Source organism: Charadrius vociferus, unplaced genomic scaffold (genome assembly GCF_000708025.1).
Source record: "Charadrius vociferus isolate BGI_N301 unplaced genomic scaffold, ASM70802v2 scaffold514, whole genome shotgun sequence".
NCBI classification, from domain to species: domain Eukaryota; kingdom Metazoa; phylum Chordata; class Aves; order Charadriiformes; family Charadriidae; genus Charadrius; species Charadrius vociferus.
In genome coordinates, this window is record NW_009648118.1 from 170321 (window position 1) to 196146 (window position 25826).

The 25826-nt window shown below is 39.1% G+C and overlaps 1 protein-coding gene across 1 annotated transcript; it reads left to right on the forward strand.

Moving 5' to 3' along the window:
- The first annotated feature begins 360 nt into the window (after positions 1-360).
- LOC104285446 (coagulation factor XI-like) lies at positions 361-17102 on the forward strand. Its single transcript, XM_009883903.1, has 14 exons — positions 361-418; positions 2780-2942; positions 3611-3717; positions 5432-5591; positions 6175-6284; positions 9540-9699; positions 10510-10619; positions 10708-10867; positions 10994-11109; positions 11341-11515; positions 13482-13657; positions 13961-14056; positions 15417-15556; positions 16947-17102. Exons 1-14 carry the CDS (start codon positions 361-363, stop codon positions 17100-17102), a joined length of 1887 nt encoding a protein of 628 aa, XP_009882205.1.
- The last annotated feature ends 8724 nt before the right edge of the window (positions 17103-25826 follow it).

Sequence of the window (25826 nt, forward strand, 5' to 3'; positions counted from 1 at the left end):
TCCACTTAACTACAAGGACAGCGTCAGGATTAACAATGACATTTTGATGGAATATAGCTCCCAGTCTAAGCAAGAATAAATAGACTTCTGTAAAACAAAGCAGAAATTCTCTAAGTGCTTATACGCTTTATTGCTTTTTGCAACAATAAGTAAAGGACAAAACTTTTGTTGCTCTTTCGTATTACTTTATATATATGCCATAACTGCATATCGCAGCTGTAATTTGTAATTCTCTGTTTGAGTTAATGGTGTAACAGTGCACGTGTAAATCATTCACTAATATGCTTTGCAGTACCTTGTAAAACTAATTATACACCCTTTATTAAACATATCCTAAAGAATGATTTTGTGTTTTTTAGGATGATTTGGATTTATCAGACTTTTTATTTCATTTTCTTACTTGCTTCCGTTTACAGTGGTAAGTGAATATATAATTCCTAAGACAGGCACACACAGTAACACACCTTTTCTAGAAGGGGAGATGACGAGTAGCTGCAGTCTGGTCCTGAGAGCGCTGTCTCAATGCTGTGTTACATTTGGGTAACTCAGAGGGGCTTTAAAGACTACTGCAGTAAGTGTGAATAACCCCAGAACCAGTTGTTTTATTGTAAATGATTTTTTTTAGAATTCTCTTGATATGCTGGAAAATTAGTGGTTGTGTACGTTTTTCAGTGTCAGTCTGTGTTAATGATTTACTTTGTTCAGTTAGCAAAAGTCAGACTACAAAAATTGCATTGCGTTTCCCTGAAGTTCCCTGTGCTGATAAATTATAACTAAGACCTAACGCAGGTTTATGCTCAGTAATGTATTAACTGTTTTCTTAGAGGACAATGAGGTAACACAGCTTTTTAGCAAAATCTGTTTGATAAATGTGGTATTATTTAAGAAATGTTTTACATGGATCTCAGTTTCAGCAAAACTAAAATCTTGCAACATTTCTGAGGCCTAGGAAACATTTTTATTAAATTAAAATATTCAGAACCAGCATAATTTTACATGGTACATCATTTTAGGGAATAAATCAATTTTTTTGGTGTGTTAATTTACACTAGAAGAAGGTAAATAAGATCCAAAATGTCTGATAAAGCTAATCTTTCCATGTTGGCTTTAGAATTCACTTAGAGTGTTCTAAGTAATAGCAATGCTTTCTGTTAATGGCAAAGTTGGGCAAAGGAACTCTAGTGAGAATAAGAAATACCAATTTTTTTAGAGAAAGCTCCTGAAAGTATATACACCAGAAAATTCTGGGTGTTTATAAAGTACAAATTTTGTATTAACAAGAAATTAACTTTAGATATTAACATCTCTTGCACATATGTCTAATGGTTCCTTACTTCTTCCTTTTTTTTGGTAATTTATATATTTTGCCTATGTGCAGGAAACATAGAATTCCCTAAGTATTGCCTATAATCACATTAACAAAAAAAATCCACTTGTAATATTTTAAGACTGTAAAATCCACTATGATAGCTCTATTTGTTTTCATTTTAAATAGCTTTTGATACAGCATGATAGCTCTATAGTAACAAATTAAGCAGCTAGATAAAAAAAATTCTGTTGGATTTCCTCCCATTCTGTAAAAATACAGTATTTTCGCTTTATCTTTTAGCTAAGAAAAAGCACTTTTGTAGGCACAAATGTTGGCATATTTGCTGATTTGCTACCCATTTGGAGGGTAAAATACAAGAAGAGAGTGGGCTCCTCTGCAAAGCCATCCTTCTTGTGTGTTTTAACACGGAGATCTTCCCAATGCCTTCACTTTGAAAGATGGTCATCGGGGTAGTATATGGCTGCGTAGAGACCAGGATAACAGCTGATGGCCTGGATGAGTCTAGGCCGCAGTGTGCTGGTTGCATCTGTGTTGTGTTAAAAACCCAGTGCACAAATGATTGCTCTCCTAAATAGAAGATTTAAGAGTAATTGGAAGTGTTCAAGACCAGTCTAGATGGGACTTTGAGCAACCTGGTCTGGTGGGAGGTGTCCCTGCCCATGACGGGGGGTTGGAACTTGGTGATCTTTAAGGTCTCTTCCAACCCAAACCATTCTATGATTCTATGCTACTTAGGTATCTTCATTGAGTGGCTCTGCAGGGTGAGTGGGTTTCGTTCCAGAGAGTCCAATATGGGATTGATGAGTTCCTGCAGATGCGAGGTGGTAGTCGAGCTCTTTATTCTGGACAGTTCCTGCATCTGTATTTTCTTTGTTGTGAAGCAAGTCAGACGAGGTTTGAGGTGGATTGTGAGTGAGCAGAAGGTTTATAAAATCCTGTGGAACTATGGACAGTGGCATCAGCTGTGAATCTGGCCTCAGAGTATCCCTAAACACAATAGGACTGCCTTCACATACAAGTTTCTAGCTCTTTTTGATCTCTGCACTTCCTTCGTTTGGTTTTCCTCTTTATGGTGCTCTGTACTGGTCTGCCTTGGAAGATGCCACTCCTAAGACCTGCCATGAGTAGGTCCCTTCTCTCTTTGCCCTGCAGATGTGCCTTGGGGCCTGTGCTGCTGCTTGGGCTCCTGCCTCCTCTCACGCTGCCCTACTCCAGCATCAAGTATGAGGCAGGAAACAGGGGGAGACACCCCAGAGAGTTTTATTTCTGCTGGAGAGCAAAGATGAGACTCTCAGAGGAATTGTGATACTCACCCTCTTCCCCTGCCAAAGGACGGTCTTCAAAGCAAGGTCAATGACAAAGAGGAGTGAGATGTTGCTTCAGCCTCTCCTGGTGAACTGTGCACGCTCCCATCTCTAATAACTTACGCATTTTGTTATTCCATATCAGAATGTGTGACTCAGATCTATGAAAATACATATTTCCAAGGAGGAGACCTTGCTACGGTTTTTACACCAAGTGCCAATTACTGCCAAGTAGTGTGTACTTACCATCCTACCTGTCTGCTCTTCACCTATTTGCCTGCGGCATGGACTGAAGATCCTGCAAAAAGGTAAAATGTTCAAGTTTGTGTGGCTTTTGCTGGTCTCCTGTGATAATTTTAGGAACTCGGTAATGTTTTGACAGAACACGGTCACACAGGGAAGGTGACAGGGTTGCCATGGAAAACAATGTAATTTATCTTTAAAACTGGTGATCTAAGAGAATATTTGCTTAAATTCGAAAGATTAAATTTGACCATGCCCAACCATTTGCGCTCGCATACCAACCCTTCCAAGGAAACAGAACCGACTGTGCATCTTTTCTCCGTACCATGTATTTATTGTTGAGGGACAATCTTGCATCTCCAATGGTTCCCTCTACTGCCTGCCCCTCACCCCAAAGCATATTTTTCTCACAATTAAGGATGTCAGTAGCATAAGAGGATAAGGCTGTCTCCCCTCTCTATGCCCAGTAGGTTTCTGTCCCCCAAACCCTGCGCTGTGCTTCTTGTTTTAATGAGACCTCTTGGAGCTCCCACTAACACTGTATTCTCATCTGCCACCCAATGCGCTGGTGCCAACAAAGCAGGTGCAGCTCTACCCTATCGTTCTCCCAAGTTGCACTTGTCTAAATTTTAATGTTGAGGGATGTTGGACAGCTTGCCTTTCACCCGAGAAACAATCAGGAAGGACTGTGTTGTACTGCAAAAGCTGTGAACTGCTGCCTTTTGAAACACAGGTTTTCCTGCTACTTAAAAGACAGTGCTACAGAAATGCTGCCGAAAGTGGATATGGAAGGAGCTATCTCTGGACATTCCTTAAAACAGTGTGACATCCAAATTAGTGGTAAGATATGGTTATTGAGGTGTATGAATGTTAGGCTCTGTATCATGTAGCAGATGTTAGAAAATTAGCATTTTGAAAACAGGAATAGAATTAGGGAAGCAGCCAAGCAGTGATTTGTAAGATCTTTGCCAGATCTCTTTCAAAGACGGCTGACAAAATCTTCCACTTCAGCCCCAAATGTCCACAGCCGAGGCTCCCCAGATGAGGCAACATGGAAATTATGGTTCTCCAATCACTGCTTCTTTTGCTAGAGGCAGAAGGGAGCACACACTTTCACTGATAACTCTGGTTCTAAAGATTAATTTGCTAGTACAATTCCCCTCCAGCAAGCTGCTCGTAAGGCATGTGTGACCCTTCTTCTACCTTTGAGGAGCAGATGCCCAGCAAGGCAGACGTGCACAGTCACGGTGACGTTGCTACTTTCATGATTCTCTGTAATAATTTATTAGCGGCTTAATTTATTGTGTGTGCGATGCACAGAGTCACTGTTGGCATGCCATACCTGGGAGTTATCAGCAGGCACGTTTAAAGTCTATTAAATGTGTTGTTTTAAATGTGTTTTAAACTTGTACCATCATAATGATTTCATTAACAAGGAGAACAGCTTTAAACGTATCATGGTACTGCAGAAAAAAAAGAATAAGGAAGAATATGTTTATTCAGTCCCTGGTTTGAGGCCAAATAGTGTCTCATGGGTGTCAGGCTAATTGTTTAGTTTTATTGGTGTAGCACCTCAATATGCCAGGGCTAAATGGATCATAATTCATGCAAGTTCTGCATTGCAGCTATTGACAAAAGAGCTGTGTTTCCCTTTGATTTCCTCTTGCCTTTCAGAGCAGTCAGGACTTTTAAAAGCCCTTTCCTGCAAGTGTCCTGTCACAGTTGTATTGGAGTAGCTTTGGCCCAGCAAAAGAAATTTCAGTGGGATGTTATTCCTTATGCTATATAGACTAATTGATATCACTGGAATTACTGTAGAACCAGGCTAATGTCACTATAATGAAAATCTACCTGTATATGTTTAAAAAACCCATCAATGATTGGCTGACCCTTGTTCTGTGAAGAAACTCCACTCACCACGAGGCACAACTTCAAGGCCAGGTTGGATGGGGTGTTGGGCAACCTGGTCTAGTGGGAGGTGTCCCTGCCCATGGCAGGGGAGGGGGGAACTAGGTGATCTTGAAAGTCTCTTCCAACACAAACCATTCTAAGTTTCTATGAAAACCTGCATCCTGCACGGGGAAAAGCTGTTCCACACCCCACAGTCATCATTCTCCCTCTGTGGAGTGTGAATTCAGTCTTCTGACTCAAATGGGAGATGTCTGATGCTTATGAGGACAGAATCTGCCTTTTGAACTGCTCATTTAATTTGGAAATGGGAAATTATGTTTTAGCCTTAATCCTGAGTTCTTGCTTTGATAAATGTCTCCATGGGCTCAGCCGTGGTGGTTAGAGCTGCTCTCTCACGCAGGCAGAGGCACTGTCAAAGTCTGCCAGTTTTTTTTTCCTCCACAGTACTATACTACACCTACACTTCAGATTTTGTTACTACAAGTATACATGAAGTATGATGTAACTGAAGTGAGCATGGGGTGTGGAATCTGGATTATGAGGGTTGTATCATATGAGGTGCTATCTTTTGGTCAGTTTGGGGTGCAGGCTGGGGACAACAATAGAAGCATGTTTACAAGACTTGGTGTCTCTTTTTTCACAGCTTGCAGCCCAGATGTCCACGTAGGACTGGATATGGAAGGGAAAATTTATGATGTTGCTACAGCTGACAGCTATCAACAGTGTCAAAAAAGATGTACCAATAACAACCATTGTCATTTTTTCACGTATGCCTCAGAAACATTTCACAATTCAAGCTTTCGGTAAATACAGGTTTGATCCCTCTCCTTGGACAGCACTGTGTTTTAGTAGAGTAAATCTCAGAGCAATCTAAGGTGAGAGAATTTGTTCAGGGAAATATTTTTTCCTTGATTTGTCATCCTTGCAATGTTTATTCAAACTTACATATGGGAAAAGGTCTGTAGTAAATTAGCTTTCATATGTCCATCCTTGAGAAAGAGAAACTTGATTATCACAGCACTGAAAAAAAATATCAATGATCTTTTGGAGATATTGAAATGCAAATGATATCGGTAGGTGTGCAGCATCTTGCTCTGTTAAATCTTACTCTGCTTATTGGTCTGAAAATAGCATCATCAGAGCAGCCGGAGAAATTATTTCATTTGTAATAGGACTCTTTTTGAGCCATTAATCGGCTCAATTTTACAAATTAAACATTGTTCAGCTAGCTCTGTTCCTCATTTGAAGATTGTCCTGCAGATTTGAGACTGCTCTGGCCCGTGGCCAGAACACGCACCATGGTGGGAATTATGGGGCCAGGAGGGTGGTGTAGACCAAGGAAGATGGCCTGTTGTCTTACCACTTTCTTTATTCTTTGTCGCTCAGTAAAAAATGCTTCTTGAAACATACCAGTGTAGGAACTCCAACCAGCATAAAGGTGCTTGATGAGGTTGTGTCTGGATTCTCTTTAAAGCCATGCCAGCTTTCTGAAATAGGTAACTATTAAAAATCTCTGTCGATTCGGTTTAGATTTAAAGGTTATGGATGAGGAGGTGCAGTATCTCTCTGATGTGTTTCATTATGTAAAAGAATTCTAGTATAAACTTACTCTTGCAAATACAGTTCGTACTCTCAGGCAAAAAGGAGGTTCAGATCTTTCTAATTTTTCCATTTGATTATTTGTCTTACAAAAACAGTTGCCTGCTTTGAAGATCTAAAGAATTCTTTTGTAAGATTAGTTTGATGAAATTCCATGTTATCTTTGTACTGTGGATACAAAAATGGAAGAGAAAATCCCATCAAAGTCAGAGATCAGGAGGAATATAAAGCTTTCTGAATTCTGTTTGTATACTGTGTATGCACTTAGAAATTTTTAATGAAGGCCTGCAGCTTCCTCACACAACTGGCCAATATGAAGGGACCTATTCTGTGTTCTGTGGGTGTCTTGTGATGAAAGCAGTGTCTGTGCTTGTTCCTGCAATCATTAGTAAGGCAAAACTCTCCGGAGTGTGAGATCAAACAGTGTGCATTATACCTTCTTATTCTCAATTGAAACATCTTTCTTTTCTTTTTTCTTTTTTTTTTCTTTTTTTTTTTTTTTTTTAAATCTCTATTAACCTTGTCTTACTGTCTGGTATTCTCCCTTCTTAATAGCGATGATACTCTGCTTCCATATAGCCTTATTTTAAGATAACATAGTTTTCCTATATAAATCACACTTTGTAGAGACTGCATCTTTTTTTCTATATCAGTACATTTTCTTCAGACTGTACTAGTCCTAATGTGGGAATAATCTTTGGAAACTCTTGAAAAAGTTGTTTTGTTCAGATCTTAACAATGGAGATACTTGTTAAGTAAGAAAAATGAAGTGTGAAGAATAAAAAAAGGAAAAAAAGTTTTGTAAAGAGAAGAAATCAATTCAGCTATTCCCTCGCTAGGTGTACGAGAGAGAATGGAGGGAAGAATTTTATTTTTCCAAACTCTTGCATTAAGATATACTAGAAGACACATATTCATGGCTAGCAGAAAAATCACAGTACTCAAGAGGATCCTGCCCACAGACTTTGAGAAGAATGAGGGGACTGTAGCATATGCAAACCCAATACGATTTTAAGTAAAAAAAAATATTAAGAAATATCAAAAGCCAGTTGAGACTTTATCAAATATATTTATGGTTTATGACAGTGATGACATGGCTGTAATGATCCATCACAACTTAAATCAAAATTTCTGCAAGCATGTGAAGGTCAATCTTGTTTCTACCCGTCTACCTTGCAAGAAAGGCAAGAGGAAAGAGAGAGAAGGAATAAATCATGGCATCATGGAAGCCTAGACTTCCATGCTATTGCTATCTAGAGGTCACCTAAGGAGGTCATCTGTCCCAACCCAAGAAAGATCAGCTATACCTGTCCAGACAGAGATTTGTCAAAAGTAGTCATAAAATCTCAGTACCAGCTTCTGCCTTGTTGTGTTGTAAATATTTGAAATAGGTTTATTTGAATATTTGTTGTAGTTTTTTTCTGACTGTACTTGGGCTGACTAGTCCTACACTGTATACATTCCAGTATCATAATTTTAAAAATATATGCTTCACCTTTCAAAGCTTTTGAAATCACAGCACCCTCTGTGAACACCAAAAAGCTAAATTCTATCATGAAACTTTGAGATTGCTTCAGTCAGGTTCGAAGACCACTGAAATCCTCGATATTATGGGATTTCTCTGTTTCCTGTTCTACCATGCCCTCTTCCCTCTGCTCAGTAATGCTAATGTTGATCCCTTAACTGCAATTGGTTTCATGAAGAAGAGAGGAAAAAAAAAAAAAGGTAGCTCTTTAGGCTTTCTTGTGTCTTTTACCATTAGCTTTCCTTCTTCCCTGAGCAGAGCCTGAGCTCCTTTCTTAATGCTAGTTGAGTGGCACTGCATATTTTTCTTTCAAAAGTTTGTTCCTTCCTATTTGGCCTTGCGATTTGTGCCTTTGCCGTTCTGATCTTGTCCTTATGCACACATGCTATTTCGCATCCATAGCAATTTGTCCATATCTCTGCCCTTTTACCAAATACCTTCCTGGACGTCATTGAATATTGAGCAAACAATCACTGAATGTGATCATTGAGATCATGGGTCAGCTTCCCTAAACTTCTAGATCCACATTTGTGCTTTAAATGTCATTTCCTTTAGAAACTATCCATTCTCCTGATTGCTCTTTCCACTTAACATGGGATCTTACCTATTAATTATCAGAGTTAATTGACCCTTATTTTCTAGTCTTGTGATTATTATTTTTTTTTTTTTTTACTGCTGTTCTTATTGTGTAATTACTGCCCGGTATTATTGTCTGTTCGTGCTTATGTTTTTTGATAACCTCATAGAATAAGCTCCACCTCTCCCTTTTACTGTTTTTGCCTTCCTGTAGTAAGATGTCCACAGTGAGTTTCTACAACTCCTTGGGTAGTGTCCATGGCTGCTGTACTTTCTCAGCTGCTGAAGTTCTCTGCTGCCACCAGGTCCTGTGCATTGGACCATTTCACTGTTTTTCCTGTCTTTACACTTTGATAGTCTCAAGGAACATCCTCCATGCTCGTGCTTCCCTTTTTCCTCTTTTTATTGTTTTACTGCGATTTTTAACTAGGACTTCAAGTATATCTTTGGAGAAGGCAACCTGTTCTTCTTGTTCTAAACATGCCGGTTCTTCCTGTAACTCATATATCCAGAGTCTGGTGGTGTGAATCATCCTGCCAAGCTTCCCTTATGTTATTTTGGCCATGCCAGAGGGCAGGCTGTACATTACTCCTGGTTATTCTGCCTGCTTTTCAAATAGTGTTTAATAAAGTGTTAAGAGGATCATCCCATTATTTTTCTTCTAGTCTTCCCATGATCCCCTTAATGATAACCATTACCTTAATTATTTTAGGCTTTGCCTAGATTACCATGATTTATTCCTAACTGTGGATTTCTACACTGATCTCTACTATTCCCAATTTAAACCTTTCCCTATTAGATTAGCAAATCTGTGTTCTAACATGTCATTTCTCTTCTTCTTTATATCCACCTTATCCCTCCGCAGTAATCCTCTCCATGAGTTTACACACTCAAAAATGTTCTTGAGAAATTTTTTTGGTTAAAATGCAGTGTTATATTCCTGGTTTTTCAGTCACAAAAGACAGAAAATGTGAATAATTTGTAAACCTTAATATTCTGATGACATAATAAAGTTTTTGGAATTTTGATATTCTGTTCTTGTTTTACACAGATTGCCAAATGGACATTTTTGAAGATCAGGAATTTTCAGGAATGAATATTACAGGTTTTTTCACTCCCGATATCTCTGTCTGCCAAACTATTTGTACATATTTTCCAAAGTGTTTGTTCTTTACGTTCTTTACCAGGGAATGGCAAATAGAATCCCAAAGGTGAATATGACAACTAACTTTAATTCTCTAAGTAGTTTGTTGTTTTTTTTAAAAAAAAAAAACCAAAACAAAAACACACAGTCTTTTTTAACCACTATTATCTCATTCTTATGGAAATTTTTGTTAAAAGGTTATTTTCAGTAAAGCGCAGCTTTTTATGGTTTTTTTATTCGTAAGTTTATAATTTCCTATGGGCATTTCATTTGTTCTCCAGTGTAATCAGGGATTTAGTGTTGCAGGTGCGTATCTGGTGTTATTCTGAAGAGAGTTAAACACACCAGAGACAGTGAGCCTTGAGATTGCTTAAGTGTTTAAAGCTGCATTTTACGAAATTATCAAAAGAGGCATCTGGTTTTCTAGCAATATTAAGATACCTACTTGAAAAGATTTTTTGATAAGGTTAACAGCTTTAAAAATGTTTCTATTGAGCTTCCTTTTTTCAGTAGTGAGAATAGTTAAAAATGTACATACCACACAAAACAGAAGAATAAAGTTTCAAAGGAATTTCAGAGAGAAGCAAAACTGAGATGGCACACATCGTCTAAAGTCACCTCTTCTACGTATATATAAATACCATACAATCTCTAGTAGTACAGTCATATGCTATTTCATAAAACAACTAAAGCCCTCTCTAGGGATTTAGTGTGAAATAGCGAACGTCGTGAATGCATTTGCAAATGAAATACTTTTTCGGAGAGAGACTTGGGAGAAAAAACACATTTAAGGAAGAACCTTCCCTTACCAGTACCTAAAAAATCAATTTTAGGATGTAAAAACAGATTTGTTATTATAAAAAAAATTTCATTTTAGAAATCTTTGCCTTCTGAAGACATCAACAAGTGGGATACCAGAGGCACTTATATCGCAAGAAAATGCTGTATCAGGCTTTAGTCTCCTAAATTGCAGAAGATCCTTTCCCGGTAAACAATAAACGACAATAAAAATACTAATTTTTAATTAATCAGATGAACAGACTTTCTGATGCTTGGAATGCACTCATTCTTACAGCCTGCAATTCTCGCACTTACATGCATATGAATTTTTTGGGAGAGGAACTCAATGTCACTTATACTAAAGGACACAGAGCCTGCCAGCAGGTTTGCACCGACGTGATCCGCTGCCAATTTTTTACCTACTTTCCCCTCCAAGATTCGTGCAATGAGGAACGGTGAGATATATTTTTTAAATAGTTCAAAGATTGCCGAAATAATCATCCCGCAGATTTGGGGAGGGGGTAATGTATGTGTTCTGTATAAAAAGTACAAACTGATTCTTTGCATTCATTCCTTGGCAGAAAGTGTGAGTGTCACCTAAGAATGTCCTCAAACGGATCTCCAGTGGAAATAGTACATGGGCCAGGAAGGATTTCGGGATATTCACTAAGATTATGTAAAAAAAAAGCCAGTACTGGTGAGTAAAACTTTCATGTAAAAGAGGCAGTGCTTAACTGATTTCAGTACAGGAAGCCAAAACCTCCCTTTTTTACAATAAAAGATAAAATTGGTTGCATTGTATTGGTTGCAGTGTCCAAATGGAACACTCGTGAAGTTCAAGAGTGTTCTGAAAAAGTGGAGGGGGAAAAAAAAAAAAGTGGAAAAAGGGCAAATTATCTTTAAGCACAGTTTTGAATTCTTTCTGTAGTGTGTATGCAGCATTCTGCAAGAACTATTAGGATCGTGGGAGGGACAGACTCTTCCCCCGGTGAGTGGCCGTGGCAAGTGAGCTTGCAGGTGAGGTTGTCCCGTCAGAGACACCTCTGCGGGGGCTCCATCATCAGCAACCGGTGGATTCTTACAGCTGCTCACTGCGTCGCGAGGTGAGGCCAAAATGTCAATGTACGAACATAAACAAAAATTTCATCCAGCGTGGGAGAGGAGTTGAGATCCACCTTTCAGAAAAATAGAAACGAGGACTAGAATAAAATAAACTGGTTTAATATGACCAAAAGGTGAGGTTTTCAGGTAGGCAACTTGTATGCTTAATGCGACAGGAAGTCCATGCTTTGCCCCTTTGTAACGTAGTATTGTAATACTGATGCTAAATTACTTTAATGCATCTAGAAGATGAAATTCTAAAGCAGACAGCAGATACCTACAGAAACTTAGACATTCTCACGCGATATATACTTTTTCTTACTGTAATACCATATCATCTATCAAGGAAAATGTGTTGCTAGGTTATTCCATTTCATAAACTTCAAATGACTTATCTCAAAGGGTTTCTCCGTGGCACTTCAGAAATGGTACTAAGCTGATAACTTCAGCAGCAGGGTGCTCAGCAAGTTATTTGCTGATTTATTTGACCAGGACATGAAGTAAACCTCTGTGGGGGTCCACCCCTTATTTCTGCATTAAGTGAAACATCCAGATTGCAGTTGTCCTGGTTTTCTTTTAACAGCTTTGGGGTTTTTTTTTTTAAGAAATTCTATCAATCAGTCAATTAATACCTTATTTTTAATGCAGTTTTCAGCTGTAAGAACTATATTTAGAGCACCCAATACCCAAGGCATTGCTCATTCGCACTGACGCGTATAGTCCATAGTGTTACTGACCATTAAAATACCATCAGATTTGGGTCATGAAATCACCTGTGTTGTGAAAAGCTGATTTAATTGTCATGCAGGTGATTAACTTCCCATGTTAGATTGTCACCACCTGTAAAGCAGGTTATCCTGTCACTTACAGAGTGAAAATTGTAAGGCTTTTCGTCAGTCTGGCAGGAGAGAAGGGACAGATAAGGGATAATATGCTTCAGAGAGTGTGTTGACCCAGCACTGTGATCTGAAATCAGGCGCTTTTACTCAAGCAATGTAGTATGTTACCCGTTACTGGTTTAGCGTGGAATAATATTGGCAATATTTTGCCTCTGGTGACAAACCTTATAAAGGTGGTTAAACCCTCTAAAAAATCCTATATAAAGAATACCATTCTCTATCTGTTATGCAATATAAAAGTTACCGCTATTATAAAAAGCGAAGGGAAAATGCTTTAAAAATAATTGAAAAAATAGACTACGTTCATTGAAAATTATTAAGCCTAACTGATATTTATGAATTCATGTATAAAATGTTCAAAAACTGTTGGAAAATTTATTTGGGACAAATTTTGTATCTTCATTGCATGTACCAAAATTTTTAGGTTGCCTTGATGGTGCAGTATCACAGTGAAATATCCCTTAAACTTACTCAAAGTAAAGTTGAAGTCATAAAGATTAACTGGGACTTTTCAAACAGGTTCACGATATTACATTTTCCAATCTCTATTTACATTCATTTTGGTGAGTAGTTTAATTTTCATAAAAAGTGTCCGAATGGATACTACTTGAATTTATATTTCCAACCCTATTTTGGTTACTAGAAACACTGCTGTGTTGGAGAGAATGGAAAGAATCTCATGTATTTCTTCAGGGCTTACATTGGGTGCTTGAAGGTTAAAAAAAAGTATAAAATAGGAGAAGAGAAAATGAGAAAACAGAGGCAACATAAAGTGAAGGAGGATAAAAGATCGGGACAATGGGAATCTGTACATAAAGGAGAGAAAAAACTGATGTAGGGTTGAAAATGGGGATAGGAAGAGGAGCAGAGGGAGGAAGAAGTGGAGGAAACGGATAAAACAAACCTCTTCTTGTTTTAAGTGTGGAAATAAAAAAAATAAATTGAAAGAATGACCTCAGTGCTGTTCACTGTACTCTCAGGAGTAACAGAAGACATTGGCACCTGCACACAAACTCTAAATTAGCACAAATCTTTTGCCGCAGACTGACTGTTTATCTTTTTCCCTCAGTCTTGAGAATCCCAACGTTTGGCGTGTTTATGCCGGTATTTTAAAACAATCAGAAATAAATGAGGATACTCCCTTCTTCAAAGTGGAAGAGATTATTGTCCACCCTCGGTATAAATACGCACAGACTGGATATGACATTGCTTTAATGAAACTCGATAAGCCTATGACTTTTACTGGTACGTAGTGCATCGCAGAGGAATTCTGAAATGTGCGGGACGACACAGGGCTGGCGTTGGTACGGCAGTGCGTGGTGCCTGGGCTGCCTTCCTTTTACACGCGGTTACTGGGGTTTGAGGAGAATCTCATTCCGTTGGCCCTGAAAAGAAGATGGGTGGGTTTTATTTATGTGACTAGAGCGATATACAGTATAAGGGACAAAGCATAACACGGAAGCTATCGTCAGGGGGCGTGTAGGTGCCTACAAAACCTTAATGTTGCAGTTGCCTCTGGTCAAACTATTATTTTTAATCATGTTTTAGATCTTCAACTACCTATTTGCCTGCCATCAAAAGAAGATGCTAACATACTTTATACCGACTGTTGGGTAGTTGGATGGGGTTACAGAAAAGAAAAAGGTACAGATAAATATTTACACAGTGAGTTCTTGTATTTGCAAAATTCATGTGGCTAAAAAAAAAAAAGCCCAACGCCCCTCCCCCTTTTTTTTTTTAAAGACTCCCCCCTTCTTTTTTAAAATAAAATTCTGCTATGTTCTTGGCTACTATTATTGATATTTGGTCAGCACTGTAATATAATTCTTAATTAGAATCTACTTCTATTAAGACATCATAAAATGTACATGAAAGATGTATGAAATTATCATTTGGTAACTCCATGCTCTGACACAAAAATTAGATTTTATAAATTGTTTGATTCAATAATTTAAAATATGTAAGAATACAACCTTAAATATATCCTATACAGCCCTCAAATACATTTCCTTAGATTCTAGCTTATTCTACTGGCAAAAGCCAGTATATATCTGGAATGCTCTCTTTTGCATGCTCCCAGCTGAAAAAAGCAAACAGACTTAACACTGAACCGTGAGGTTTTGAATTACAGTCTGCACCAAACCATGCTTTTTTTTTTTTTTACATGATTTTATTCATACGACTTTAAAGATATGAGATTGAAGTATGTTGCCTTTATGATTCTGAAGGTTTATTATAAACAATGCCAAAGACCTTTGTGTTTTGATAGTAGATGGGATTTGAACTCTGATTTTACATGGAGGTAGGCCAAAGAGCTGTTAATTATCAAAGTGTGGTTTTAAATGTATTTATTTATATTTTTATACGTGTAATATTTCTCTGTGTATATATGTACACACATCTATTTAAATAGTGTCCTTTCCTTTATGAACCTCCCTATTTGAAGATTAGAGTTCAATGTGAAGTTGTACAAATTCAGAGAAGTGTTATATAGGCTAATTTCTTCTGTTAATTTCCAAGAAAAGGCTGCTCCCAAATACTCTTATTAACTCTATGTGCAAACTTCTCCACCCTGTAAACTATCAGAGCATGGAGCAGCACAGATTTGGCAGCTGGGAGATTCCAAACCTATTGTAACACCTGACTAAGAAATAATCATTAACACAAAGCAACGCTCTTACTAGGGGGGACAGGTTCCAAGGGCCAACGTCCCGAAAGCCGTCCTCATGTGAGGATTCACTGCAAATCACAAGGGAGTTTTGAAGGTTGCCCAGCCACGAGACATAAAAAGGCGTTATAAAACATTATAAAACCATTCAAGTTAGCAGACAACTCACATTGATTTTCTTCTTTTTCATGTTAGTAAACAATGTCATCAACATCTAACAACACTCTAAAAGCAGCGGCCTCCAACTGTGTACTATCACTATATAGGGATTTCTAGTTTTTAAATTTTATTTTGCTGGAGGCAAACGTTTCTCTGTTGATACCGCCTGCTACATAGGTCGTGTAGAAGATATTCTTCAGAAGGCTACTGTTCCCCTGATGTCAAAAGAGGAATGCCAGGCAAGGTACCGGAAGCGCAGAATAGGTGACAAAGTGGTCTGTGCTGGCTATGATGAAGGTGGAAGGGATGCTTGTAAGGTAATGAAAAGAAGTAGCATATAGTTATATATTCCAACCATTTGTTCAAATATATAATGGAATACTGTAATTATCTTTTTAATTGCCGTTAGAAAAATAGAACTGCTGATTAATGTGTCGCTTTTGCATGTCAAATGTACTGAAAATCAAGGTATATGCCAAACATTTCTTATGTGACATTGAAATCATTAGAGGTAGATTCTATGGATAAGAAACTCTGAGTGTGTGTATATGTGTCTCTCTCACCCATTTAGGGAATAAAACAGTATTCCTTTCGAGTATCAGAAATCCAAAGAGAGCAAATACAGTATTGCAAAGCATTTCTCCAATAACAGCAGGTTTCCTATATGATGTTTTTATTTCTTGACATGAAATACAGTACATAAAAGCTTATTTTTAAGCATCCACTGTGTACAAACCAGAAGGGAGGGTGCAAGCAATGCTATTAAAATGCACGGGGGATGGAAGGCTAAAAACAACTTGAGCAGATTGCTTCTGTTCATTATTAGAATTGAAAATGTCACAACAGCATGTTTTCAGTGAGCCAAATTCTCTGCTCGAGTGTAAACTCATGCACATACATTAGTTTAAATATTCTGAGTTAATTTATGCAAGAAGAAAATAGCCCAATTAGTAAGATTAAATTCTCTACCAAATTCAGTATTTTCACTTTATGCATTCAACAGTCAACATTTTTATGTTAAAATGTTACTGTTACTCTGATTGCTATTGATTACGTAGGAATAAAAATACTTGGAACTGGTAAGTAATTTTTCCTTTTTACCAATTCAGCGTTCTTCATCTGTTACAGTATACCAGAATATGGAGATGCTGTTTTATAAAAACAGCACACTTGCTATTGTCTCAACAACTCATAACAGCTACACTATAGAACCTTATGTTGAGAAAGATCAATTAGGAATAGGAAAAGAAAACAGAGATGTGTTTTATCCAGGGGAGGATCACTCTAACAAGATAAGCCATGAAGAGAACTGAGGTTTGTGTACTAAAACCAAGGTCATAAGAGAAAACATTGGCAAATTTACTAATTTTCTCACTTGCACATGTAGTCGTCATTAGGTTTTCAATCATGTCTATGTAGATAAATTAAAAAAAAAACAACCCACAACAAAACACAGTAGTTCTGAACCTTAACAGGACATGGAAATTACTTGCAATGACTGGAAAGAATTTAGAAGTCAATTTACTACAAAACCAGAAAACCTGCTTCAGTACTCTGTTAATTAGCCTTAAGTGAAAGTTATTGAAATCTGGGCACTTATGCTGGTTTTAACGCTGAATGATGCTGCTTTTAATCAAGGTTTGCTTTGAGAGAGAAGTACTGACCAGAGGTGTTCCTTGCCTGCTCTGTCTTTCTCCTGTGACACAGGGAGATTCAGGAGGGCCACTGTCGTGCAGGCACGAGGAGGTCTGGTATCTGGTGGGCATCACCAGCTGGGGCGAAGGCTGCGCTCGCCCCAGGCAGCCGGGGGTCTACACAAACGTTGCTGAGTATTCAGACTGGATTCTAGAAAAGACTACGTAGCATGAGAGTAACCTGCTGGCTCACAGGGATGTCATGGAATAATAACCCTAGGAGCGATGGGATGAAGCGTATGAAGGGTTTTCTTTAAAGTGGTGTTTCTTGTTAGCCTGGTATGTCAAAGACTTGATTAAAAAAAGTAGAAAAGTGGGAACAAATGAACTTTGCCATTACTAAATAAAAAGCCGTAATAAAAATAATAAACTCTGTGGTCAATGATTTGAAAAAAAAAAAAAAGAGGAAAGATACGTCAGAACTATTGATTTCTTCTGTCCTTGCTAGCATTAAATGGGAATGGATGAGGTTGCAGGGCATGTATGGACCTGGGAGCTGGGACCTCCTCCTGACTTCTGAGGTGCAGACACAGCTATGGAGGTTTCCCTCCCTTGTCCGAATTTGGTTGAAATGGGCCAACCAGTTACAAACTTACTAAGGGGCTTGGGGAAGGGAAACTGAGGCAGGGGTAAGCCTATACAGTCGCGTAAACCTTGTTTCCTTATGGTATTAGCCAAAAAAGTGGCAGTACCAATGGAGAAAACAAAACCAGGGCCTTGCCAAGCTCTTTAGTAACGATTTTGCAAATATGGTCACAGCACTGTCTTTCCCTTATGTTATTCTAATTTCTGTAGAAAGATTTGTGATAAGAATGATAATGTGGGTCTACTTCCCTTGAAGCAGAAAATCCAGAAACTCAATTAAAGAATCATCCCCTTTAGAGACATCATTGGTCTTTAGCACAATATAGTTTTATTTTCCAGACGCCTAGCTTCCCTTGATTAAAGAAACTGCTTGCTCTTCCTTTTTTCTCCTTTCTTCCTTTTGTCTTTTCTTTTTATTTTTTTTTCTTTTGTGTCAGGTAGCAAATACATTTTGTGGCCAAAGTTAACACTAGTGTGAGAAACAGCACTCAAATTTATTATTTTCCGATAGTAAGAGGCAGCATTTCACACTGAATCATAAAGGCAGGCACAGAACTTAATGTTTGTCTTTGACAGGCTTCAGAGCTTGTTTCCTAATCATCTGCATTACTTTAATTGCTGAAAATATGTTTTAGAGGACTCGTAATTGCCACACACCCAGAGTGGGTATGTTGTGGAGGTGAACAGCAGGAGTGGCCTTACAAGTAAATGAGTTTGTGAAGATTAGAAATTAAACACGTCAAATTTATGGAGGAAAACAATCAAGCTGGAAGAGACTTCTGTGTTTAATTTTTTTGATGCTTTATTTGCAGCTAATGCTGAAGAAAAACGTAATTCCACAACTGCAAAGTTCGAGTTGCATTTGTGCCTAAATGTCCAAAGAGCCCCTGGGGTCGGAGCGCTTCTCAAGGTGTGCAGCGCTAAGCTGACCACAGTCAATGCACCTCAAATTCCACAGGCTGAAAGGTGGTGGTTGGTTGGTTTGCTTTTTAAAGAACCAAAATTCAAAGCAGAGGGTTGCCTCGCTGGTGGTGCAGAGTGCTGAAGGTCATCTGGTTTGAGAATCCCCATGGTGGGTGTAGATGTTCAGAGAGCCAACATGCAAAGCGTGGCATACCGAAGCAGAATAGGAGATAAAGGTGGGGGCTGATGTCCTTTCCATGCTCTGTTTAATCCTCAACTGGTTTAAAATATCAGCAAACCTCAGACTTGCTGTTGAAAATCTAGAGACTTAAACAAGGGACTGAGAAAGAGCAGGAAAAAATAGAAAACACAGCAAAAAAAGGATTCCTAGCATTCGAATGTGGTTCTGTCCCCATGGGGAAGGAATGAAGACAGCTGGAAAAGAGCTGCTGAAGAAATAAAGGAATAGCTTTAGCACAAAAACAGAGACTGAAACTCTCTAAAGAAGAATCACTGGGAGACCACCCGAGATACCCATCTGCCAATATTCAGGCTGTGTATTTTTGCTATATTTGCTAAAGAGCAGATGCAACATCAAGCTGATAACCTTTAATGCTTTCTCATAACAATGCTATCATCAGCTTCTTTTTCAAATGCACATAAAATGCATGTGCTTTTTTGTGCTTTTTTTTCTTCTTTTTTTTGTTTTTGTGGGAGTTTTGTATTGTTTTGTGCTATGAGAATTTCCGGGTTGTGGCTACTGGAGTAATGAAGAGGAATGGCAGCTCAAGAGTGCTCTGTAGACCTCTGGAGCTCTGTGTTTTTTTTTCTCAGGGGTATACCCAGGGACAGCAATATGTGAAAAGAAACTTAGCTGTTCCTGTGGAAAGGATACAGGATCTCAGTGACTGCATACATCCTTCATGAGCGGCTGTTGGCCAGATGAAATATCTTATTCCAACATATTTTCACCTAGAGCAGATATTCTTCAGTGAAGTTTTGCATTAGTTGTCTGTTCATCCATTGCAAATTCCTGATAGCTAAAAGTGAGTAACGGGAATAGCTATTACATGCAGAATGCAGGAATTTCTGGTAGCTCTATGAAGTCCTTATGACTTCATTTAAGAACTACATGAGGGAACGTTTGACCTTTATGTGGATTCACATGCCGGCATAATATGTAAGTCGTTGAGACCTTTAGACTCATAGATAGAAACACATTGGTGTTATTAAGTGTTATGTTACTTAGGCTTTCTGGTATCAATAGGTGGCTTGCACTAAATGAGAGGCAGTTTATGACCTTTATTTATTCTCCCTTCTCCTCTACCTCCCTGGGGAAAAATAGTTTTTAAAACCAACAACCACAAAACCCATCTCAATCTCATTAAAGAAAAGCCTGGCCATATACTTTAAATCTGCCTCTGTTTATGTTGGTACAGAACATAAACATCAGTGCTTTAGTTGTTATTTTGATTAATGGTGAGTGTCTCTGGCGGTGTCTTACGTTCAGCTCTTTAGTTACACTGAAAATCAATAAAGCTCATAATCTTACTTACACTAGATGGGCAGAAGTCTTGCAAGGGGCAAGCGCCGCTGCTGGTGTATTGAATGGCAGCATTAGTCTGTCCTGAGTTCTTGCACAAATAAGGTTCCTTATCCCAGAAATGTACAGTCTTGGTCAGGCACAGATAAAACACTTTATAGGTGCCATGATAGTCTGGAGAGCAATTAGTTCATCATAAAGTAAAGCAATACTGTGGTGCTGCTGAAGTGGACTCTTTACCTTGTAATAGCCCTCTCCAGTCATTTTAATAGAAACATAAACAAACAAAACCAGCTTCCCATTAAACCAGCTTTGCATGGTGTTTCCTATCACTGCCGATGCTTTGTCTAATGTCTGAGGCTGAAGTATTTCTTCTTTAAAGTGACCTGAGCTGGGAATAAGAAGAAACGAAGCCTCTCATTTCTTCTTCCTGGGAGAACTAAAAATTCTTAGAGTGAAGATGCACAGAGATCACAAGTATGCCCATTTCCTCTGCTGCCCCAGAAAAGGGGAAGGGAACAATTTGATCTAAACTTTTAGTATAAGTTTTATTTGTTCTGTGAAAAATTCTAATTCTGCTATGATGAAAAATGCATCTCAGATGCTGAAAAATAAGGAACAGGATGGAATGAAAATAATTAATGGTGACGGTCTTCATAGTAGGAGAACTCAGTTAAATGAAAATGTGGATTCTTATTCTCTGTCTAATTTCTAGTGTATATGGAGGATTCTTTGGAAAATTATTGCTAGCTCATTTTGTCTATGAAATATCTGCACTAGAATATATTAAAAAAGCATTTCCACTCCAAATAGAGGGCAACATTAATTTGCCTCTTTGAACAATAATAGCAGATATGAAATACTACATATTTATAGTCAAGCGTTTCCTGAAATAGTAAATTAATTGTTTTTCCTGTGGTCTTTGGGTTGTAAATCACGTTATAGGTATTTATAGATGTATTAGAGTTACTGTGGAATGCTGTAATGTTGTATGTTACCAGAATTTCTTTCATGACAGTTATGCAGTGGAGATGTAAACCGGTTGTTTTGCATCTTCTTAATGTTTCTTAATTTTTATAACAAACAAAACAAGAATCAGGGCAAATTGGACACAGACCAGACCAAAAGGTAGGTACTCCTCTGGGCACCTGGAACCGAAAGCATGATGGAACGCCTAGACATCCCTTCCAGGTCCATGTAACTGTACCCCAGGACCTGAAGATTAACGAGGTGTGGTGCCGAAATGGAGTTATTAGCTCTGTGAATGTTAGGAAGTTGTAGGCTTGTCTGAAGTGCGGTGCTGCCCTAACGTGACTGTGCTGCACTCAGACCCGAGCTTATTGCCACACACTTCTGCTATGATTTGCTGCTCTACATGGCTCTACCAGCCTGGAGAAGAGAAGGCTCTGGGGAGACCCTATAGCAGCTTTCCAGCATCTGAAGGGACCCCACAAGAAAGCTGGGGAGGGACTTTTTACAAGGGCATGTAGTGATAGGACGAGGGGGAATGGCTTTAAACTAGAAGAGCGTAGATTTAGATTAGATATTAGGAAGACACTTTTCACTCTGAGGGTGGTGAGGCACTGGCCCAGGTTGCCCAGAGAAGCTGTGGCTGCCCCATCCCTGGAGGTGTTCAAGGCCAGGTTGGATGGGGCTTGGAGCAACCTGGGCTGGTGGGAGGTGTCCCTGCCCAGGGCAGGGGGGTTGGAACTAGGTGATCTTTAAGGTCCCTTCCAACCCAAACCGTTCTATGATTCTATGAATTGTCAGACTCATGTCTGTACTTCCACTCCCTTTCCACTGATTTTACCATCTGGTAGATTTTTTTCTCCCAGTTACCTCTTTGCTCATTTTTTTCCCCCAAAGGTCATGTACAGCGTTGTGAAGAACACTATAATTTTAATTATCAATTGAGATCTGGAGAAGTCACTGTTCTGGGGTGTTAATGGGTGATGTAGTATGCCTGAGGTTTGTTGCATTGTGTGTCCCTAGGACAGCATCACTTTTTCAGTCATTCCTATTGGCTGAGTGCTGCTTATGGAAAGAGGCTTCTTAGGGGAACACCATCTGTAACACTCCTGAAGCTTTTGTTTTTCTACGCTGTGAGTGATTGCCTTGTCCTGTGCATGGCTCATCATTTAAGACCTTTAAGCATGAGTATTTTGGTTTTGAAGTTGTGCCCAACACATTGAGTAGGGAACAAGACGTACTCAACAGACCACCGAATGTGGTTGGGGAAGGAGGGAGGAGCAGTGACATCCCAGGAGGATGAGGGGTAGGTGTAGAGGGGGAACGATGAAGGTATGTCAGCTTTAGAGCTGCTTCTTTTTTCTGGGCTTTCTGGGATTTGCCTGCTTTGACAGATGACTTGATGCCATAACCTTCAATGAATGCAGCTAATTTTCTGAACTCTCTTGTTGGAAGAACTCTGATGAACAGTTAATCCATCTTTTACACGATTCATATTGGATGAGTCCACATAATCCAAAACTTTAGACTTCGAAGAGTCCAAAAGATGGCCAGAAAGGGCTGGTGGGAGCACTGAAATAACTATAAACATGAAAAAGAAATGGAATAAAGATGTTGTATATTTCTTTCCAGTAAAGGTATTCTGCTTATCTACAGAAAGGTTTGTATGGCTCACTAAGTCTCTGATTTCTTTAATATTCACTGCATGTTCAGCTAACATTTCAGGGAAGAGAAGCATCTTCGCCTATGCTCAAAGAACTTTCAATAGTTTTGTCACTAGGTGGCACTTTTGCTCTAATTTGTCCTGTGTTTAATAGCTATGGTGAGAAAAAGAACTTGTTTAGTACAGCTTTGATTAGAGTAAGTACGATTACTAGATCTAAAAAGGATATTTTCAATCCTATAGCTGATAAATAATAGTAAATAATTAGATTAGCATCTTCATTTGTAGAACTTGGAGAGTTCAAAGACTGGATGTGTTTCGCTCCATTTTTCGGCATGGTATAGAGACATTAAGAGACCGTAGGACACGAAGGATGACCAAATCAAACCAAGCGAACGCTATTTGCCCACAGCTCCCTGCCTATGGAACCCCATAGCATTTCACACTTTAATAAATAGGCATCAAAGCCGTGGAAATCCACAGTCGAGGCCCCGAGCACATCTGGTTGCTCTAGGGCCAGGGGCTGGTGGCCCGAGGACAGCCCGGGGACAGTGCAGTTGTGTGGCCCCGAATCGGGGAACTGGGGGAGGCAGAGCTGGGGGAAACCTCTGCTTGGGAAGCTGTGTGCGAGCCTGGCCCTCACGCAATACTGCACGCTATAATCTGAAAGCAAACTCGGGCTGTACTTTTATAATATGTGATGGGTCCTTACCACCAACAGTATTAACTGAATTCCTTTGTCGGATTTTCATGTCTGGAAAAAATGATAGTGAGATTGTCTCAAATGGATAAATTTCACAGGAGTGGACAGAGATGAAAATGTGAATTGTTATTCTCCAGCATTTGCTGTGGACACAACCCATGAGGACCAAGGAGAATGATGTCCCAGGCACTACACGTTCTCGAGAGCCAGAAGGGTAAATAATAACTTGCTGTTCTAACACAAGTCTATGGTTTCAAAGTGGTTATTAATCTTAGTAAAACTTGCACCAGTCAGGCAGGAGGAGAGAGATGTTCTTTATGTGCATGACTGAACAAACCAAAGTTTTAGAGATATTTCTGTATTAAAGAAAAACTAATGGCCTTAAGTTATAGCAAGAAGGATGCTGAGAATGACTGTCTGGAGTAAAGAGAATGGAGTGGTGTGTAGGGGGCAGTCGAGGATATTGTGGAACTTCCATCACTGGAAGTATTTAGGGCTAAGTTACACCGTGGTGTAACTGGTCCTGCCTTGCAGAGAGGAGGTGGGCTGGACAATCTCCCCTCCAGCTGCTGCCTGTGATCACCAACAGCAATACAAAATCGTGGGTTTGGGGTTGTTATTTTTTTTTTCTCTATAATGTGTGTGGCTTTTTGAACTTGAAATATCTTTAGAAGAATATTTGTTTGTTTGTTTTTTCTTACCCATTCTTTGGCTGGTACAGTCCTTTCACTCTCCTGCAAACAACAGAATTTTTTATTATGGACTTATTTTCCTACCCTGCAATTTTATTTGCTTAGACAGCTCAGGTCCATTTAAATTCATAATAAACTGAAAGGAAGAAGAAAAAAAAAGAAAAAATAGACCTAAACATGACTAATATAAAGACATGGGTTAGTTGTGCCAGCCCAGTAAATGTGATTTTTGCCATTACCCGGAGGAAACACCAACTTTGCACTGACCTGGCTTTGCAGGGAGCCAGCACTTGTCTGCCTTGGCCTGAGCTGGTTGTACCTTGGTTTAACAGTTGTGTGGCAGTCAGTGACTGCTGCCTGACCTGTTTTAGCTTGAGCAATGGGAAACTGTATGTGGGAATGTCCAAAGAGCCCAGAGAACCAGTGTGCAACGAAACCCATCCCCCTGGGGTAACAGGGCTGAGGGGGCAGCTTTCAAACTTCAGCTGGGAAGCAATGAGAAAGAAGCAGACTGTGATAAAAAGCATAAAAAGATAACTTCAGTTGGATCTTTGGGATCCCCACCATGAACATCATAGTCCTTCCGGTGAAGGACTGAGGATGCTGACGATTGCTGTATGCACAACAACCCTCCACCCCCTCCTCCCCCTGAGACCCTCTCAAGGAAGCCTAAAACCATTCACGTTAGGACCCAAGGGGATGTGGGAAGCGCAAGCACACACTGGAGAAAAAGGGGTATGTAGTAGGAAAGGCTATTTTCTTTCTATAGCCATTTTCCCTGTATTATTAATGAAGCTTTTCTGTGTTAATTGGGCAACACAGATGATTAAGCTCTTAAAACGTTAGCTGGACTGGCAGTACATTTTGAAGGTGCATGTGTGGTGCATTCCCTTTTGTCCACCAGAAGAGTTTTTCAGTGTGACATAAACTAAATGGAGATTTACCTGGGGTCACGGAGGCATGCAAGGAAAAAGTAGAAAACGATCTCAAGGTGGTAGCAGAACTTCAGTTTGGGGTATTGTTGTCCATTGATTGCAAAATAAGAAAATGACTTCTTTTGCAACTCTTTCTGTTGCTTCTGAACTCTCCTATTACTCTGCATAATACAATGGAAACTCATCTCATTTAGCCTCCAGGCACCAGCTAATGAAAAAACATTGGTAAAATAACTAACTCACGGTGTCCTCATAAATACAGTTGATATCGACATATAAAGATTTTGTACTCGGTTGGTATTGGTTATTTTTTAATTTTCTACAGAATGTTCTGTATTTGATATTCCTTTTAAAGCTGCGGCTGCTAGATTCATAGGACTGGGTAGGAAGGTCACCTTTATACATAGAAAGTACATTTCTGTCTCTTGTGGTTGCAGGGAAAAAAGCTGAAAAACATGACCTATGGCCATCCTAGAGGCTTACAAGCTACCATTAGTATTTGTAAGCAGTTTTGCTGAACAAAAATTCTCCTGACATTAAAGCTTTTTTCATTATTTTCAGAGATCTGACTCACAGCTGTCACGTGTGTGGCGCTGACAATACTACGTAAACCTTCAGACCAGATGAAGGGTAAATCTGAACCAAAAATGTAGGCCAAATGTTCAACCAGAATTTAAATTCAATAAAATCTGACTTGAAATTCTTGCATTCCCTTTTGTCTATAGCACAGACTTTGGTAAATAATTTGACTAATAGAATCACAGAATCCCAGGTTGGAAGGGACCTCAAGGATCACCTGGTCCAACCTTTCTCAGCAAAAGCATGGTCTAGATAAAATGGCCCAGCATCCTGAATGTCACTGACTTTGCTTCTTCAAAGGTCAATGTGCACCGCCAAAAT